The sequence below is a fragment of the Cervus canadensis genome, chromosome 15 (genome assembly GCF_019320065.1).
Source record: "Cervus canadensis isolate Bull #8, Minnesota chromosome 15, ASM1932006v1, whole genome shotgun sequence".
Lineage (NCBI taxonomy): Eukaryota > Metazoa > Chordata > Mammalia > Artiodactyla > Cervidae > Cervus > Cervus canadensis.
The window spans coordinates 32,417,384-32,437,854 of record NC_057400.1 but is presented as its reverse complement, the minus strand read 5'-3'; the positions used below and the strand labels follow the sequence as shown (position 1 = coordinate 32,437,854).

The 20,471-nt window shown below is 40.6% G+C and overlaps 1 protein-coding gene across 31 annotated transcripts in view; it reads left to right on the top strand.

Moving 5' to 3' along the window:
* Positions 1-20,471, top strand: part of NEB (nebulin) — a 218,680-nt gene that overhangs the window by 172,424 nt on the left and 25,785 nt on the right. For 29 of the 31 annotated variants that reach the window (XM_043488007.1, XM_043488010.1, XM_043488013.1 and 26 more), the window contains 18 exons: positions 127-231; positions 388-492; positions 1,130-1,234; positions 2,204-2,308; positions 4,271-4,375; positions 5,801-5,905; positions 6,292-6,399; positions 9,023-9,127; positions 10,660-10,764; positions 11,196-11,300; positions 11,913-12,017; positions 12,106-12,216; positions 13,102-13,212; positions 13,425-13,526; positions 13,633-13,737; positions 18,101-18,211; positions 19,022-19,126; positions 19,669-19,773. In XM_043488007.1, the coding sequence (XP_043343942.1) occupies positions 127-231; positions 388-492; positions 1,130-1,234; positions 2,204-2,308; positions 4,271-4,375; positions 5,801-5,905; positions 6,292-6,399; positions 9,023-9,127; positions 10,660-10,764; positions 11,196-11,300; positions 11,913-12,017; positions 12,106-12,216; positions 13,102-13,212; positions 13,425-13,526; positions 13,633-13,737; positions 18,101-18,211; positions 19,022-19,126; positions 19,669-19,773 (1,908 nt within the window). Of the gene's footprint in view, positions 1-126; positions 232-387; positions 493-1,129; positions 1,235-2,203; positions 2,309-3,536; positions 3,642-4,270; positions 4,376-5,800; positions 5,906-6,291; positions 6,400-9,022; positions 9,128-10,659; positions 10,765-11,195; positions 11,301-11,912; positions 12,018-12,105; positions 12,217-13,101; positions 13,213-13,424; positions 13,527-13,632; positions 13,738-18,100; positions 18,212-19,021; positions 19,127-19,668; positions 19,774-20,471 lie in introns of all 31 variants that reach the window. The other 2 variants (XM_043488014.1, XM_043487983.1) reach the window with 2 other exon arrangements.

Sequence of the window (20,471 nt, the reverse complement as noted above, 5' to 3'; positions counted from 1 at the left end):
TTTTTGATCTCTCCCAAATTTATTCAAGAGAAAAATAAGAAAGAAGACAAGAGAACTCAAGGTTAAAAGAGCTTAATTATACAATTTGGTACTTTTTCACAATCCATGTGCTTTTTCTCTTTCCAGCTACGCTATAAAGAAACATTTCAAAAGACCAAAGGGAAATACCATACTGTGAAGGATGCTCTGGACATCGTTTACCATCGCACAGTCACAGACCACATCAGCAAAGTATGTCCCTACTCATTTCTGCTTGTGTTGGACTCAGTAACCCACCATCATTTTTGAAAGTACCTCCCTTTCCTAAAACTCCCTGGAAACAAGTGGATTTTTTTTTACATTAACTTTGGATAAAGTTAACTTTACGTTAACTTTGTGGTTTTACAGATAAAATACAAGGAGAACTACATGAGCCAGCTGGGATTCTGGAGGTCCATTCCTGATCGCCCTGAGCATTTCCACCATCGGGCAGTCACTGATGCAGTTAGTGATGTGAGTTGTGAAATCTGTTTTTACACATAAATTCATATGCCCACATGACTTATGAAATCAAACACTGTATAACAATTGATTGAAACTTGAGTAACTTTTAGCTCTTGTGTATGGATGTTTAAGTCCTAACACTCATTGCTGAATAAGTGAGCTTCAACTTGGGAGACAGAAAAATGCATTCAAATTTATCAGTCTAATTTTTCTTTTAAATGTGTTACATCATATTACATGGCTGGAAATGATATACTTCAGCTAAACAATAACCTAGTTTTGATCTACTGGAGAGACTACTTCATGAAGCAATTAAGACACATAACAATGCTCATTTAGAAAGAAATTTTAGTTCTTTATATGAAAATACAGCGGCCAGCTTAATGATATACTCTCTAGGAAAGTATGCCTGTTAAATTTGAATTACTTTAATTGGTATTAAAATGAAAATTCTAATATGCAGTACAATATACCATAAAGTGGGCAAAAATCAGTATTAATGGAAACACCTCTTAAATAATTATTTCTGTACTTTATTATTCCATATACCTCACAGTCAGAGCTTCTATTTGTTCTACTTTCGTTGATCCTAACCTACTGCTATTTGGAGGTAGGTTCTTAAAACTCTTTGATGTTCTTCTCCCAGGTAAAATATAAAGAAGATTTGACCTGGCTTAGAGGCATTGGTTGCTATGCCTATGATACTCCCGACTTTACTCTAGCTGAAAAGAACAAGACTCTCTACAGCAAGGTATGCATCTACTCCGGGATAATGGCCACATCCATGCAGTGTACGCCACTGCCCACAGAGTACTAGAAATGAGGAAACAGCTTCTCATATTTCTATCTCTGTCCTTGCTTCTAGCCCCTAAAGTAGGAGCACATACTGCGTTATTCACTCTACTCAGGAATATTTTAGTGCTGACCTCATTGACAACAGTACTCATTTATTTATATCATTCCTTGGAATTTGATAAAAGGCCATCTCAGTACAACTCCTCATGGCTCTTCCAGAATTTCCTTCCTAGTAATATGTCTCTGGGTGATTTGATATGGCAGCAGATATAAAGTGAGATTATTTTAATTCACAAACTTAACATGCGACTTGAAGCAAATAACTGTTTTTTATGGCCTCATTTTCCTACTTACAAAATAAAGCAGTCAGATTAGGTTCCTTTGAGTTCTAAAATAGAAGTCAGCAAATTTCTCTGAAAGGTGCCAGATAGTTTAGACTTTGTGGACCATGTTCATTCTGTTGCGTATTCTTTGTTACAATCCCTAGAGATAATTTTTAAAAATTGTCTAGTTCGTGGGGCTATTTAAAAACAGGTAGTGGTCTAGATGCTAGCATATTCTTATTCTAAAATAATTATCTGACTAATTCCTGGAAAACTACTTCTAATTAAAGAGTTAAAAACTGCCTTCACATGCACATGGAAATACCTTCCAAGTAAAATAATTATCACTATAAATATTGAAACAAAGAAGAAATTGATTTGACTTTTTACCCAATATGGGAATAGATCCATTTGACGTCTATTCAATGAAAGTATGTATTTGGGGGCTAGTTTTCAAGGCATTGGGGTGGTATGCCCTTCATTGTTTTGGGAGATAGAGTATGTTCAGTAATTACTTGTTAACTCTATGAATGAATTAATCACACATGTCTCACTCTTAATCACAACCTGCTATCAAGTAACCATGTATCTGTTTTCTCTAGTATAAGTATAAAGAGGTATTTGAAAGGACAAAGTCAAATTTCAAGTATGTTGCTGATTGTCCAATCAATAGGCATTTCAAGTTTGCGACTCAACTGATGAACGAGGTACGTATGACCTGATCCAGTTAAACCTATTAACTTCCCTTAGTAGTCTATAAGTGACATTTGATTAAAACGCAACACATAGAATGACAGGAAAGCCTTTGAGTCTTTGGGAAGACACTTATGATATCCCTGCATTATGGGCTCTGCCAAAAGCAGGAATAAGAACAAATGCAGGGCCTGTGCAGAGTGGAGTGAGGGCCCACAGCACTGCCTCTGCCGACACTGGCGTGGGGCAGCACAGCCCTTTGGGTGCCTCTCAGCTGAACTCCCTTCGGCAGGATTCTGTATAGAGTTGGGAGACCTATAAGTTCAAAGTTAATTTAGTATCCCTTACCAAGGCCCAGAAATGGCAGCCCTAGTCATGTAGTTGTGATTCACACATTCAAACACACTGCCATAGTTACTCACACATTGCAGAGAAGTGTCCATTTGCACTTGAGATATTCCTCTGTCTTCTACCCAGTTTTTTGTGGAACTGACTTTGCAATAGTTTAAGTTAAATTTACCTTAAAATGATGAAATAAGCAAGCTATGAATTAACGTATGTTTGAATGGTTTTACATTTAATTTCCTGTCTTTGTATTTTCTACAGATTTACATAAATTCAAAAACATTAGAAAATTAGTAAAATGAATCTAAAAAAATGAAAATATAGCCAATGGTATATTTATTTCAATGTATTTCTGTTTTGTTTTTAAATTTGCTTTATTTTCAGTAGATTTCCAGGTGGGATGACTCTGAAGAATTACTATCAGTAACTTCTTAGGAAGACAGTCTTGATATATTTTGTTTCTATTTTTCTAACTCATAAAGTATTTCCAGGTCTCTTTTATAATAAGATAAATTAACTAGTATTAGAATGTGTCCATGAATATGCTTTTGATTCTACCAGCACTAAGTAGTAAGCCAATAGCTAGTCAGTGCCTTATTATAAATATAGGATGTCATAAAACCAACATTGCTAATTACATCATATATAAAGATGGGACATTTTAGGCCTAAGGTGCTTCCACTTGGGTATCATAATTGATCTAGCCCAAGCCCCAGCCTTCTCCAGGTGATCTTCCTTTGTTTAACTCTTCCCTTCCTGATTTCATTACCCTGGATGCTTTGGGAGCCCACCTCTAGAAAGGACACGTTTCTGGCTCTCTGAAGTGTTTATCTTGGGACATTTCTATACAGCCTTGAAATTGTACTCTTGCTATAATTTGATATGATGTTTGAGCAGAAAAAATACAGAGCTGATTATGAGCAGCGGAAAGATAAATACCAGCTGGTAGTCGATGAGCCTAGACATCTGCTGGCTAAGACCGCAGGCGACCAGATTAGTCAGGTACTGTGATGGGGCCGCCTGGATGGCCAAGCAGGACTGCGCTCCAGTTTCTCATGAGATGTCGTCCCGTCTGCTGCAAGGATGTCATAGGTTCTGCCTATGATATTGGGATGTTCTGTTCGAGAGTATCTGTCTAGCCACCCAAAGAGCCCACGAGCTGTTTGAGTGTGCCAGTCTATGCTCTGTGTCCTCATGTGTGCGGTGGTGAAGAGGCGATGCACAGCTGGGTCCTTCCACCCTTCATCCTTCTGGAGGGCCTGTGTGTCAACTGCAGGTGCAAAGTGCAAATTAAGGTGCAAATGCAGAAACAAATAAAAAAATTAATGGAAAGAAGACAGAACTCCTTACTGTATTTTTCTACTCTGATGATGTCATCTTTTCTATGAGGCAATTTTGGTGGGTCTAGCTCTGTTATCGCCCATTCACAAAGGCTATGGTGGTCACCTGCAAATTGACAGTCAGCCTGCTTGGCATTATAATGCATTTGGTGTCTTCACCCACACATACACATGAGAACACGAAGTTTGTATGCCTACATCTCTTCACTCAGAGGTGATCGGGATATAGAGCCGTCTTCTTTTCTGTCTTCATAAGTCTCTTTTGTGCTTCACTGCTCTTTGCATGAACAGAGAAAATATAAGTCTAGTGCCAAGATGCTTCTGAAACAAGGATGTAATGAAATCCTGCGTCCAGATATGTTGACTGCCCTCTACAACACACACATGTGGAGCCAGGTAATGTCTGATGAGATGGGAAGAAGAGACTGAGAAGCCTTGGGGCATTCATCTCTAAGCTTTCCCTGGTCTCCTTCCCTGCCCCGTGCCCAAGCTGGTTTCCCATGACAAAGCTGCATAAACATCCACTCCCTGCCAATTACCTCTGGATGTGGCCGAGCGCAGTGCTGCAGTGGGCAGCATCTCTCTGTCTTCTGACACCTTTGGAACTCCTAATAAGACTGAGGCTTTTTCAAACTGCCAAAGTTTTCCAAATTGGTATGACATTAGTTTATGGTTTTCACTGTTTGCCCCAAAGAAATAGATTTCTTAGAGATAAGGATCTTAGTTAAATTTGACCGTATTTCAAAGGTCTGAATATCTAAAATTTTCATCCAATGTGTACATTGCTCTCTAATGACTACTCTGTACCATTTTGGAGAGATGAGGATGATGGTGCAGCTCTTTGAATATTGGACATATTCATGGTCCCACTTGTGTTTGATACTGTATTTGTTAGGTTATTTCAGCACATCTGTCCTCACACACACATGTTGACAATACTACTGATCACCTTGCCTTCCTACAAGGTCATCTGAAGCACACTCCACCACCTTTCCATCATATGTTGAAAGGTAAATTTGAAGCAGCAAAAAAAAAAAAAAAAAGACAGTGGTCATTACCTACCAGATACAATGTTAATAAAATGCCATTGTTTCCACACCCCCAAAAAGTTTTAATCAATCTTTTGTATTGGCAGCTTGTTTTATCACTTTACTTTTGTATTAGCAACTTGTTTTATCACTTTAGTCTGCTATCAGACCCGCACATGAAATGAGACTGCCTTCCAATGGACATACTATTTGCCTGAACTTTTCTCTTCATCTTGATGTGATCATCAGATAGTTGTGCATGGAATTTTGCTGCGCTCTTTGTGTCTGCTTGAAACTGCTTATGTGCATGAAAAAAAAAATGACTTAAATTTCAAAAGTGAATGTCTTTTAGAATAACTGCTTTGAACTGTACGTATTCATCTCTTTCATCTGTTTCATCTTTGATATGAAAACATAGCTTAAGAAAATATATATTTGATGCAGCTTACTGTGAGTGAATCATTACTTGTCAGACTCCAGAGAGCATGGGTCTAGGCCTGGCTCTGAGATTTCACCCTACACATGCCCTTAGCTTATACTCTTAACCTCTCTGGGGCTCAGTTTCCACATGATATATGGAAACTATCATTTTATTCTTATTATTTTCTCACTCTGTTACTCTATTGCTATCAAAAAGATTTAATATGAAAGCATGGCATCATTCCCCACATCTATGGGGATATATATATAATAATCCTGTTGTTTTCCATGGGACTGTCTCAAAAGGAGAGCTAGAGTCCCTGAAGGCCCTCTCCTACTTCAAGTTGACTTGCTCTTCTCCTCTACAACTTAGATCAAGTACAGAAAGAATTATGAAAAAACAAAGGACAAGTTTACCTCAATTGTGGATACTCCAGAACACCTACGTACTACAAAAGTCAACAAACAAATCAGTGATGTAAGTACGGGGAGCACTGAGTGGTTTCTTGACCTTGGGGGTATTTGTAAATGTGGAAGGGCATTTTAGATGGTTACCTGTTTGGAAGACTCTACCGCCATTTAGTGGGAGGGAGGGAGGGACACTGAATGTCCTCCTCTGCTCAGGACTCTTCTTTTAGAGTAAAGTATCATCCCAGCCAAATTAGCAGACACCCCATTGTAGAGGCATGGGAGTGTTTAGAGCACTTGCAGAAAGCATGAAAACCTGATGAGTTTATGGGACTCTCTTTCCTTTGTATATACTCAATGGCAATAGCAACAATGTTCCCTTTATATTTTTACATACATTGCAATATAAATTGAGATGCATAACATTGGCTCTTTCTGCCTTGACATCTCTTTCAGATACTGTATAAGTTGGAATACAACAAAGCGAAACCCAGAGGCTACACTACAATTCACGACACGCCCATGTTGCTGCATGTCCGGAAGGTCAAAGATGAAGTCAGTGATGTAAGTACCGGGATGGCTTTGCAGCCCCTCTCACCTTGGCCTCTTTCTAATGTGATTTAACAAACCCAGGACCAATTTCTATACCTGTGTAATAGTCAATCTAAATTGTAGCAGTTTGAGACAGCAGTCATCCTTTTTTGCTCAGCATTCTGTGAGCTGACTGGGCATAGCTGAGTAGATGCTGTATTATGTATGCTGGCAGACAGCTGCAGCTCAGGAGAGCCACACAACCAAGAACTGTTTGCTCCCAGCGCTGGGGCCTGATCAAGCTTGGCTGGGCACTCAGCTACTGTACAGACAGGAACCTCTATACGTGGCCTTTGTGGTTTGGCTGTCTCACAGCGTGGTGGATGTGTCCTAAGAGGCTGGAGTAGAAGCTTCCAGACCCAGTAGCCATAAGGGCTACTCCTAGAACTGACACAGAGTCACTGTTGCATTATTTTGCTGGGCAGAGTATGCACACCTAGATTCAAGGGGTGAAGAGATACAGGCCTCCTCTGGGTGAACAAATGGGAAGGTCACATTGCAGAAAAGCATGTAGCATAGAAGGATATTGTTGAGACCATCTGAAAAATGCAGTGGGCCGTAAACTCTATTAGGACTCTGTAAGCTTCATCTCTGCTAAGAGGAACAAGGTAGCCATTAAATCCTAATACTTTGAGTAGAAATTATATCCATATATTTTGATATACATAGCTAGATTCTGTGGTGGAAAACTCATCATTTTGGTTGTTGTTGTTCAGTCACTGAGTTGTGTCCAATTCTTTGCTGGACTGCAGCATGCCAGGCTTCCCTATCCTTCACTGTCTCCTGGAGTTTGCCCAAATTCATGTCCAGTGAGTTGGTGATGCTGTACAACTATCTCATCCTCTGTCCCCCGCCTTTTCCTCCTGCTATCAATCTCCCAGCATCAGGGTCTTTTCCAGTGAGTCAGCTCTTCATGTCAGGTGGCCAAAGTATTAGAGCTTCAGCTTTAGCATCAGTCCTTCCATTGAAAATTCAGGGTTGATTTCCTTTAGGATTGACTGGTTTGATCTCCTTGCATTTTGGGTAACAAATAGATTAATATGTTAAAGAACTCCATGGCTTTGTGGGCATCACATCATAAAGAATAGTAAAAGCAACTGTGGAATCCCTACCCCAAAGCCCTGACTGAGGCTGGTGCTCAGGAGTTCTTTGGTAGATAAACAAATGGGTTCACACTATTGACTTTGAGTTGCCTAGAAAAATGTTAAATATATCCGTGCACTGTTTGTGAAGGCAGAAATGTATAAATCATTTAAAAATACTTATATTTTTCATATAAAAATAATTTTTGGCACTTCAAACATAAACATTAGGTATTCATAAACATCTATAAGGTAGATCCCCTATGTGGAGCAGCCCATTCTCTCTCACTGGAAAAAAAAAAAATGAAGCAATTCTGCATCCATTTCCTTAAGCTTTCTGATTATAACAATAACCCGAACTGATGAAAAATATGGATGTCCAGGCCTGAACCCTAAAGCTACTGATTTGCTACATTTATGAAAAAGCGCAGAAAATTGTGATTCACATGATCAGGCAAATTTAATAAGCACTACTGTGGCTTCCTTTGGACAGTTTTGTTTCAGATTTAACCATGTTAAGATCTAAGATCCTTCTGCAATAATTAGTAAGAAGGCCCAGATGAGGCTTCAGGGCCCTGAAATTTAAAAGGAGCAGAAATGGGTGAAGCTAGAAATTCCAGGCTCGAGGTGAAAAAATGACCAGTTGGGCTCACAGAGGCTAAGCCTTCCCTGTTCCTCCCTCTCCCACCGAAACTCACTAGTGGTGGCTCTAGCAATGGCAGTAGTGATGATAGCATTCATCCATCAGTACATTGATTCATCAAATATTTATTTGGTTCCTTGGGGGTCTCCCAGGTGGCACTAGTGGTAAAGAATCCGCCTGCCAATGCAGAAGATGCAGATTCCATCCCCAGGGCAGGAAGGTCCCTTGGAGGAGGAAATGGCAGCCCACTCTGGTATTTTTGCCTAGCAAATTCCGTAGACAGAGGAGCCCGGCAGGCTGCAGTCCATGAGATTGCAAGGAGTCAGACACAACTGAGTGACTGAGCTCATATGTTTTCTGTTAAGTGCCTGCTGCTGGGAATGAAATACTGAATGATACACAACTTTGCCCGCAAGGGATTCAGCTCAGTAGACAGATAAATAATTACAACATAAAATGATAACAGCTACAACTACAGGGGTGTGGAAGGACAAGCCTGACCCCATTCGGCTGAGCCACTGGGGGAAGTCTTGTCTTCCATCAGTGGTTTTCAAGATTTTCTAAACTCGAGTTTCTGATTTGGGGAAGGGAAAACACATAGACTGCTATCCAGCTGTTCTTTTCAGCACAAGCTCAGAGGACATAAATTCTATGGTAACTCAGTGAACAGACGCAATGTGTCCTGAGGGGTAGACTCTAAGATCTGAGACAGGATAAGTGCATGTCTACTAGATGCGATGGCTGCATCATTTCTTCACAACAGATGTATTCAGCCTTAAGAAGCGTTGTGTACTATAGTTACAGTTTTAATTTTTTTTTTAAAGACACTTGTGGGCTGCTTTAAAAAATTAACCTGTGTTTCCTCCTGCAGCTGAAATACAAAGAAGTTTACCAGAGAACTAAGTCCAACTGTACCATTGAGCCAGATGCTGTTCATATCAAGGCAGCCAAGGATGCCTACAAAGTCAACACCAACGTAAGTCCCCAAATCTAACAGGGGTTCATCAGCTTCTGTAGGACACATGGCCTCTTTTGGCATCACTTCAGGTGGTTGCATTCTAGTGACTCCAGATCAGGGGCTGGGCCCTGGAGCATGAGTGATAACGCTGACCTCTAAATGCTCCTATGGTTCTCATCAGGGAAAGGTGGGAAAAAGCAAGGGTGGCCCATGGATATTGTACCCACTCAGCCGCTGTGTCAGGATACTGAGAAATGGGAGTTTAATTCTGAAATGAAGGTTACATTTTTGAAAGTGTCTCCAGTCATTTTGTTCTTCTCCTGCTTCAAACTCTGGAGCCTGCTTCTTCTGAACAAAGAGAACACTTGAGCTGCTTGATGCTGTCAGGAGTTGACCTAGACCTTCCTCCAGCTCATGTCTCTCTGTGCGGATTCTTCTTTGTGTGTGATGGGGCATCTTAAGGCCTCAACCACAGAAACATTTTTTATGCATTTAGATAAGTATTGACTTCTTAAAAATATATGTGGTTATATAATTAAAGGTTATAAAATCCAAGCTGTGACCACTAGTGCCACAGAGAATTGTATTTATTAGGGCAAACAAACTGAAATGCCTTTAGGGGCTGACAGGGAGCTCACAGGTGTCCTGAGAATGGACCGAGAGATAAGTAGCAGAATAGATGTGGGACAAAGCAAATGCAGTAAAATGTACATTGTAAAATCTAGGTGCTGAGTATATGGGTATTCTCTGTAAGATTCATGCAACTTTTTTTTTTTTTGCAACTCTCCATATGCTTGAAGATTTTCACAATGAAATGGAAAAAATTTGATCAAAATTAATATATGAAAGCATGTGTATCTTACTGTACACAAATGATACCTTGACCAAGAAAAAGGAGAACAAAAAGAGTGAAGAAATGTGGCTGATAGTGAGGGCAAGGACACTCAAATGAAATTACATACACTCTATTACTCAGATTCAGCCTGAGGTAGCCAGTTCTCCAACTCAAACGCAAACCTAGCAAGTACACACACCCTCTGAAGTCAGGCTGCCTGGGCTTGAACCCGAGATCCACTGCTCCCTAGCTGTCTTACCTGGGCAGCTTACTTAGCCCCTCTAGACAGTTCCTCAGCTGCTGATTTCATGAAGTTGTGATGAAGATTAAATGAGTTAATATTTATAAAGCACTTTGAGAAGTGCCTGGCAGAAAATAAAAAGTGTTTAATAATTTTTTTAAAGTTGTCTGAATTTAGTTAGAAGTTAAAAATACTTGACTCAAAATAATTAAACTGCCCTGGCAGAGTTTGAAAAATCATTTCATCTGGAACCTTTAAAAATTATTAGCTTCTATTTTGAGGCCCAGGGGTCCCATAGGATGACAAAACTAGTTGCGTAAATTGTATAGAAATTTTAATTGGGGCTCTCTTCTTGCATAAAGAACCATGATTTGTTAAATGTTAAAATGCAAGCTGAGTCCCTCTGTGCTGCGTGTGTGGGTGTGAATTCAGACCACTTAATGAACTGACCTGTTTCTATCTTGTTAAAAACAGTTGGACTACAAGAAGCAGTATGAAGCCACCAAAGCCTACTGGAAATGGACCCCTGACCGCCCAGACTTCATCCAGGCTGCTAAGTCGACCCTGCAGCAGAGCGATGTGAGATAAGAGAGACAGAACTGCATGACATACCCAGGGCAGAAACGTTCCTCATTATCCATAATTACCGCTGTCACTGTGTTAACCTTAGCTCGTCTGAGATCCAAGAAGGACAGGAGGGTTGTGAAGTGTGAGAGGCAAGCTCAGGAAGTAGACCTGGCCACACAGCTTGGTCTCACATGGCTGAGCCCAAACACTAATGGCTCTTGAGGGAGGGAGGGGAGGACCAGGAAAGCTTTGTCCTGGCCTTGGGGCTGGCGAGGAGGAGCCCAGCTTGCAGTGGACCCAGCCGGGAAACCCTTGCCCCCATCCTGGCAGTGAATCCTCATAGTGTCCTCAAGAAGGAGACTCCCTAGGAATTTAACCAGATACCAGCTTGCTCCTGTGCCTGGCACCCTTTTCCAGCTTCCTCTGCCTTTCTTCTGTTATAGTTTGAATACAAGCTGGACCGAGAGTACCTCAAGGGTTGCAAGCTTTCCGTCACGGATGATAAAGACATGGTGCTGGCCCTGAAGAATTCTATAATCGAAAGTGATGTAAGCATGCGGTCCCTTCCCAGAGGCCTGGCCTTCTGAAGCCCAGTCCCCAGAGCACCCAGGACTGGGGAGGGCTGCTGACCGGAGCCCACAGCAGTGACTTGGCAGAGCAGGGTGGCAGCAGCGGGAAGCTGTTACAGTCAGGTGGCCGGGCCTGATACAGAGGCTCCACGAGCCAGCCCTCTCAGCCAGCACTGGGGATCTGAGGGCCTGGCTGGACTCTATAAGGGAATATACTCATTTTCGTGGGGTCACAGTCTTCCTATGCTTCCTGTTTCCTCAGCTGGAAAGGAGGACTAATAATGCCTCCCAGGGCTTGGGGGAGGGTCCGATGACATTTCAAAGTGCTCTGAACTAAAGCTGCATATATAAAGATTCATCATAATGTTCATTCTGATTGTTATTAAAGCCTCAGCTTGCATGAGATAAAGAAAATCCTTTTTTGGTATTTCCCAAGATTTCTAAACATCAAATCTTATACTGAGTTTAATTTGTTTCTAACTATGTCAATGATGCTACTCTCCCAGCTCTGTTTAGTAACTCAGGAGCTTGATAAAAAATATGCAGGAGACTCAGAGGAACTGAAGAAATGCCTTTTTCTCACCCCTGCAGCTGAAATACAAAGAGAAACACGTCAAGGAAAGAGGAAGCTGCCATGCCGTGCCCGACACGCCACAGATCCTCCTGGCAAAGACAGTCAGCGGCCTGGTGTCCGAGGTACCCCTCCGGCAGCCCATATGCTCGCCTTCTGTCCCGGGCTGACGCCCCAGGCCGGCACTGTAACAAGCTCTCTGTGCTTTCCCAGAACAAGTACAAGCAGTATGTGAAGAAGCACTTGGCGCAGGGTTCATACACGACGCTGCCAGAGACCCGGGACACTATTCATGTCAAAGAAGTGACCAAGAACGTCAGTGATGTAAGCGCCCAGCCCCAGGACTCTTGGCTGCAGCAATGCCACTTTACCTTAGCATCCAGCAAAAGACTGAAAGTCATGTTTTTGCTCACACACACTTTCTTTTATGTCACTTCATTCTTAGAGCCAGTACCTATATCTGAACTTTGAACACTGGCTTAACAGACAATTCAGTAGGAACTTCCCTGGTGGTCCAGTGGTTAAGACTCCATGCTCCCAATGCAGAGTTTGATCTCCGGTCGGGGAACTAAGATCATGCATGCCACATGGCGCAACCAAAAATAGTAATGATAATAAAGACTCAATATTTATTGCCTTTCCAGTTTTGCCAACTGTGGCAGATATGGGTTTTACCATAGGATGTCTTGTCTGGCAATAAAGATATCACTACCCTAGTGGCAATAAAGGGAGGAAGCTTTGATAGTGAAAATCTGTCTTTCTCATCATCTCTCTCCTCCTTAAACTGCTGAACAATTTTAGAGAATCAAAATCACGTCTTCATATCTCCCTAATCTCTGCCCACTACATCCTTATGGATAATCCTTTAATAATCATGTATTTATTATTGTATCATGTATTTATAATAAATAATATATTTAATAATTTGTATTTATGAGGCTTATAAGGTTCCCTTTATTTTAAAAAGATGAATGAAAGAGTTTGCTTTGCTTGTAACTCATTCTTTAAAGACTGGTATGTGGCTCAATGTCAGGTACCAGGACAGAAATGAAAGAGAAGAACTAGAATACGGACAAGACACTCCAGTTCCAAAATGACAGCAAAATGGGGAACAATGGATTTTCCTTGAGATCTTCTCACAGTTCTTCAAGTAAAACAATTCTGTTCCCGACTTCCCCTCCTCACCTAAGTAATTCTGGCTCTTTTCAGACAAATTACAAGAAGAAGTTTGTCAAGGAGAAAGGCAAATCCAACTACTCCATCATGCTGGAGCCCCCAGATGTGAAACACGCCATGGACGTTGCCAAGAAGCAGAGTAACGTGAGTTCCTCTTCTCACTCTCTGGGGCCCACCTGCACCGGGGATTCCCACACTGGTGCATGCTGGGCTGGGCCCAGGGAGGGGTCACCCGAATTTCTGTATCTGGTGGTTTAAAATATTTGGTGGTGGGATTGATTTGGTTTTAATCAAAAAGGTTCCCTTCAGAAAGTCTGTCTCTCAAACGAGCAAATGTTTTCTTTCTCCAAATGAAGGTCGCTTACAAAAAAGATGCGAAAGAAAACCTGCATTACACCACAGTGGCCGATCGGCCAGACATCAAGAAGGCCACGCAGGCTGCCAAACAGGCCAGCGAGGTAAGTGGGTGGTTAAAACGTTGCCAGTCCACCAGGCATCGCGAGCAGGTAGTACAAGGCACCGCCACCTAGAACATGTTGTCCATTTGGGTTTTCTTTGATTCAGGTGGAGTACAGAGCCAAGCACCGCAAGGAAGGCAGCCATGGACTCAGCATGCTTGGTCGCCCTGACATTGAAATGGCCAAGAAGGCAGCCAAGCTGAGCAGCCAGGTAACGCACGTGGGCAAGCAGTCGCTCTAATGTGAGGAGATGTTTAGAAACCCTGCAGGAAGAAGTGATTCCCAGAAAGAAAGTGCAGTATTAGTGATCAAAGAGATACCGGGTCTTTGATAGCACTCAGGGCTTTGAAAATTATATCATGAAAAGCTTTGAAAATTTCTATCAGATACAGTCACTTTAACTTTTTTATTTAACAAACATATATTGAAAGCTTGGGCTAGGAACTAGGGGGAATAAATGTCCTCAGACTCTATGTCTACAGATAAATAATTACAATTTGGGGTTGTGTCTGATTGAGGTATGCACAGGGAGCTGAGGGGGAATGCCTAATGCTAGCAGATTTCATATTAGTGAGAAGATGGACTCAGAAATGTGCCCAAAATTGATTGCCCCATTACCTAATTTCCCTTGTTAGACTCATTATGTAGAATACTCCTGAGTTATGACAAGTTTTCAGACATTAGATCAGAGACTCCATGATCAACCACCAGATCTTCCAGAGAGCAAGTTTTACTCCAGAAGGACGAGCTCAAGAATATCTTATTTCTTCTCCAATTCAGAGATCCTGCCTTCTTCTTCTTTTTTTTCTTTAATATTTATTTATCTTCTTCTTCTTTACTGTTTTCTCAAGTATTTGTTTGAAGAAATAGGTTTAGGATACCTTTGGTGGTTGTACATATGCCTTTCAGCAATGCCAAACATGGAATCCCAATCTTTTGGAAGATACAAGTAGTAATGTCAGGTGACAAAAGAAATGGGAATTATGAAGAGACAAAAAGTTCAGATGTTGAATGATAAGCAAATATGATTTTTTTTAAGTTTTTAAATTTAAAATGCCAATGCAGTATTTTTATTACAAATTAATGGAATGGTATAAATACTTGAAACAAATATATGAAATCACCCACAAAAAGTAGTGGAATCTCTAAGAATAGTTAAATGTAACAAGAACTTTTCGATTTAAAACACTTTCAATGTGTTTTTAAATCTCCAAGCTCATTTTATTAGCAAGTTAAAAACAAGTTGAAATCTTGAAGACTTCGCTGGTTTGAAAAGAGCGAGGCCTGTATTTCTAACCTCAGGTGAATCCTGTGATGTGAAGAATGACACCCGACCAGGTGGTATTATGAGCTCCCCTTCTTGGGATTACTTCCTGGGAAAGGCTTCCTCAGGACTGACAGCTTCCTGGTGAGGCCCCTGGTCCAGGAGACCCCATCTGTGTGGGCCCTGCCCATTCTGACTTTGCTGTCTTGCTGGCACTCTAGGTGGAATACATCAAAGGCCAAAGGAGAGGGCACGGGCACGGCGCCGCATCTTATGACACCCCTATGATGAGGCAGCTTAAGAGAACTAATGTGCTCATCAGTGATGTAAGACCAGCACCAGCAAGCCCGTATCTCTGTCTTCCTCTTTCTCTTGTCTACCTTCTTAGCCTTGGTCAGGGGACTGACCAAGATGCACTCTTCTTCTGTTGGTCTTGTGTTGGAATGTGTAGAATGCTGTGGAAATTTGTCAGGGGATATACTTTTGCACACACCCATCTTTTCCTGCATGAAACGTTTCCCCTGGAACATACCTCCAGAGTAGGAAGGTAGAGTAGTTTTGAGATGGTCTACTAACCTCTTTAGGCTGTTGACACCGATCAAAGGATGAAGTGAAAATAGACTGGGCATCTTATCTCCAACCACAGGAAAGAAAGCCTCTGCTGATGATTGTCATTGGCATTTAATACATATAAGACTTTACTATGGTCTTTATACTACTTTACTATGGTCTCTCAGTTCAGACATACTCCAAATCAACAGTATAAACTGCTCAAAATGTTTTCAGTTGTAGCTTTCACCCTATGTCTTATAGTCTCAATAGCAAGAAATGTTCTAATTTTTGAACCTGCTCTTTAGTCTTTAGAAGCACCAATATTATTGTCCTGTTCAAGTCTCTGCAAAGAAGTAGAAATGGATGTTAGATCTTTGTATTCAATTGAACTTTGAAAAAATTGATTAAAAACCTCTTTCCCACACTCTCTGAGCCTGCTGGGATTATGGACACTGATGTTGCCATTTGCAACATGGCCCTGTGTAGTCGCATCTCAGGTTTCCCTGGTAAACAAGAGAAGGAAGGCTCTTCCATTCCACATGCTGCATGAATGTGGGTACTGTACTTCCCACCTAATCCCACACCTTTCTAAGAATTCTTGAAGTCCTGAATCTGATATGTGTCCTTATCATGCAAAATAGAGTAGTGCTTAAGAAGATTTAGTCAAAAAGGAAGGTTGGACGTGGTGGCTCCTATTCCTGGCAGTAGTTATGCTCGACTGCATTTGCTTGGGGCCTTCTTGTGGAAAGAGGAGGCACAACTTTTTAATTAAAAAGTTAGAAATTTAAATTTGCTTAAAATTAACAGAAGAAAAATGAACTGAAAGGCCAGTAGAAAGCTGCTCTTCAAGTACTTTTTTCAGACGTGAGTTATTTTCTAAAAGATAAAGGGTTTTTAGCACTCTTCTAAAGAAATGGGTTTTATTCGCATCAGAGATGGGCCTTTGCATTTTTTCTTCCCCAGTCTTGCCTCTGCACATCTACCTGACTTTGCTTTTCTGTTTCTCAGCTGTTGGGATAAGCCCTATTCTTAGGGCTTCTGTATCCTTAGGAAAAGTTCTCTCTTGGTCCAGACACCAGCTCACCACGCCTGCCTTTCTTTAGCAGGCTTTTCATTTTATTTGGGGGGTGAATTTCCTTCCAGAGAAGAGCCATTGTAGCATTTGTTTATGTTGTGTCTTTCTGTTCTGCTGTTTCTGCTTCCTCTGTTGTGTGTCTGACGCGGTGTGCCCGCATCCTGCTCTACTGCTCTGCATGCTTATTTTGTCCGTGCGTTTTCACTGGAGATTGGTTCAAAATAAATGTCTTAGCACCGTGAATGCTTTTCCTTTAATGTGGCAGACTTCATTGTTCTTAGCACTCGAGTGGCCTCCTGTTGTGCCTGTCCTGCTGGATGTGGAAAGTCGTGGGGAAGGAAAGTGATGAAGCATGAGGGGACTGATTTTAAGTGTCTATGGTGTGAAATATCTGGGCAACCAGATTCTGGTGTGCTAACTTTGAATGAGCAAGTCTTTCATTCTACCAACAACAGAAACTCTAGGTGTCCCAGAGCATCAAATATTGCCCTTTTAGCTGGCTAACATCTAGAAAGAGCTCATTTTTCTTTCTTCCTAGAATAAGTAACTGTGCTGTGCTTAGTCACTCTGTTGTGTCCAACTCTTTGCAACCCCATGGACTGTAGCCCGCCAGGCTCCTCTGTCCATGGGGAGTCTCCAGGCAAGAATACTGGAGTGGGTTGCCATTTCCTCCTCCAGGGAATCTTCCCAACCCAGGAACTGAACCCAGGTCTCCTGCATTGCAGGCGGATTCTTTACCATCTGAGCTATCAGGGAAGCCCAGAATAAGTAACTAGTAGGGTTCTATTTCTGGTGTTAATCCTAGTGTCAAAGGAATCAGTCTGTTCTTCAATAAGTAAGTGTTTCTGTCACTTTCAGTTTATTCTATTGAATATTCCTATAAGTAAATCTCATCTTTAGCTATTTTGCTTAGGCATTATGACTGTCTCTTTCTTTCATCAATCAAATCACATTTATTAAGCAACTATTAGTGCCAGGCATTGCATTTATTTTTTAAATTGAATTTATTTAATCCTTTGCATCTTCTTTTATATATTCTGCAAGTAAAATATATTTAATCTTATTTTTCTCTTTATGTTAAATTTATCTCACTTCTTTCCTCCTTCTAACCTGAAATTATATCAAAGCCATTAACCCCCAAATTCTGTTCTTTTACTCAAAAGTTATACCAATATTTTGCCAATTAAAATGATATAGCTAAAGTACAAAATAATAAATTCTCCTAAATTCAACAGATTCCTTACTTCTCACTATCTTGATCATTTATAAAGCCTCTTTGAACTCCTGGTAATAGACCTAAAATGCTTTTGGTTTTGCTAGTTAGGAAGACTGAAATGCTTCAAATCAAATATATTAGATCATGTCTCTGAATTTAGCCAGAAGCCTTTTCCCATGCATTTTTGTCTTTCATCAAAAGGAAGTGAATCTTTCATACCCCTGGATAATATAAAAATGAGCAAAACAAATACTATGTCATTTGTTCTTATACTCAATTGCCTGTTGTCTCTACATAATTATTAATAATGCTCCCTTTTACTCTTAAAAGTGGCCTACTTTGGATAATAAATTATATGATCACTTTATGTGTAACATATATTCTTTTGCACTTACATTTCCCCTGTTCCTCAGCCTTCAAATAAACTGACATTCAGGAATAATTTGGATTTTTGCATTTGCTATTAGGTTAAATACCGAGAAAATTTCAACAAAGAGAAGGGCAAGACACCAAAATACAATCCAAAAGATAGCCAGCTCTACAAAGTCATGCAAGATGCTAATAATCTTGCAAGTGAGGTATGTGCTTGTTTAACTGTAGTAAAATATATAATGTGAATTTGCCATTTTAAGTATTTTTAAGTATGGAAAAGACCCTGATGCTGGGAGGGATTGGGGGCAGGAGGAGAAGGGGATGACAGAGGATGAGATGGCTGAATGGCATCACTGACTCGATGGACATGAGTTTGAGTAAACTCCAGGAGTTGGTGATGGACAGGGAGGCCTGGCGTGCTGTGATTCACGGGGTCACAAAGAGCCAGACATGACTGAGCGACTGAACTGACTGACTGAAGTATGTAATTCAGTGGCATTAATTACATTCACAATGTTGTCCAACTACCACTATTAATTCCAAAGCTTTTTCATCACCTCAAAACACAAACTCTGTAACTATTAAGCAGTAACTCTCCTTTTCTCTCTCCCACCAAGCCCTGGTAAGCTCTAATCTACTTTCTGTCCCTATAAATTTGCCTATTAGAGATTTCATGTAAGTAGAATCATGTAATATTGGTCCTTTTTTGATCTGGCTTATTTCATTTAGCTCAATGTTTTCAAGGTTCATCCGTGATATATAGTGTATGTCAGAACTTCATTCTATCTATGGTTAAATAGTATTCCACTTTATGTGTATATCACACTGTGTTTGTCCCTTCATCTGTCAATGGATACTTGAGTTGTTTCCCGTTTTGGACTATTGTAAATGAGTTATGGTTTTTTATCACCATTTCCAGCATTTCTTTCAGGATGAGATATCTTATTATGGTCTCATTAGTACCAGTTTCCATTTCCTATTTATATGATTTTCTTTTTCCCCTTACTGTGGCACAGGTTAAGTATAAGGCTGATTTGAAGAAACTTCACAAACCTGTGACTGACATGAAGGAATCTCTGATAATGAACCATGTCTTGAATACAAGCCACCTTGCCAGTTCTGTAAGCTCAGTCGTTTGCTCCAAAAACAGCTTGTTTCACCCATTTACAGCTAAATCCCTTCTTTGAGGTCACATGCATCTCCTTCTCTGCTACCGAAAGCATGTCTGTTCTCTGAGTGCATTCTTCCAAATGACAATATTAATCTACCAGTGCTCCACGGACTGCAACACCTCTCAGATGATAAAAATGCTTCTATTTGGGGAATATTTTAACTTCCTTTTCTCCCAATTAACCACTCCCTTTCCTCCTTCTAAAAACATAGACTTAACACTTGGAATAGTTTCTTTCAACTTTTCACTCTTAAAAGCCTACTTTGAATAAGCCATATAATCTAAGTGCTTACATCCTTGTATTTATTAACTGACAATACTGAACATGTATTTTCATCCTTTAAAATGTTTTTATAACCCCCTATGTAGTGTTTGCTAATTTTCATTTGATCACAATGCTGCTGCTGTGTAAATATCCAACCTAAAGAGAAAAATAGGAATGCGGAGCAGCTTTGCCATCAATGTGCATTTTTTTGGACTCCTTCCCCTCAGTACCAGTACAAGAAGAACTATGAGAAGAGTAAAGGCCACTACCACACAATACCTGACAATCTGGAGCAGCTTCATCTAAAAGAGGCCACAGAATTACAGAGTATCGTAAGTTGACCAAGACTGTCTTTTTTCTTGCACATTCACCTACAATGTCAAAAGTTTTCATGGATTCCCCTAGAGGACAGTAGTTACACTTGTAGCAACAATTGCTTGTGAAAATGCCCAAGGATATTATGGGCTTGGAATTTAGCAACATGTGGAAACAAATGTTCATGTTATGAATGATAACAATATTTACATACATTGGAGAAATAGTGTGTAGGCATGCAGTATGTGTTATTCAGGTTACTCACAGGGACTGGAAGCATAAACATTATATCACCAGGAGACAGACCCCTTAGAAAATATTAGTGGGACCTCCCTGGTGGTCCAGTGGCTAAGACTCCGTGCTCCCAATGCAGGGGACCTGGGTTGATTCCTAGGTCCTACATGTTGCAACTAAAGATCCCACATGCCGCAGCTAAGACCTGATATAGCCAGATAAATCAATAAATATATTTTTTTAAAAAAAAGAAAAGAAAATATTACTAAGAATGATAGGGAGCCTTTGGAGGATTTGGGGCAGAGGAGTGATATGATCAGGTCACCACTGAAGTAGTCTCTGGGTGTGGAAGAAATTGCAAAATTTATACAAGTAAGATTCTCACAGGAAAGAACTCAGGGAAGGAATTCGCTGCCACATGACCTTCTATTTCACAAATTCAGCTATTTTCTTCCCCATTGGGAAATATTGGCTGATGCTC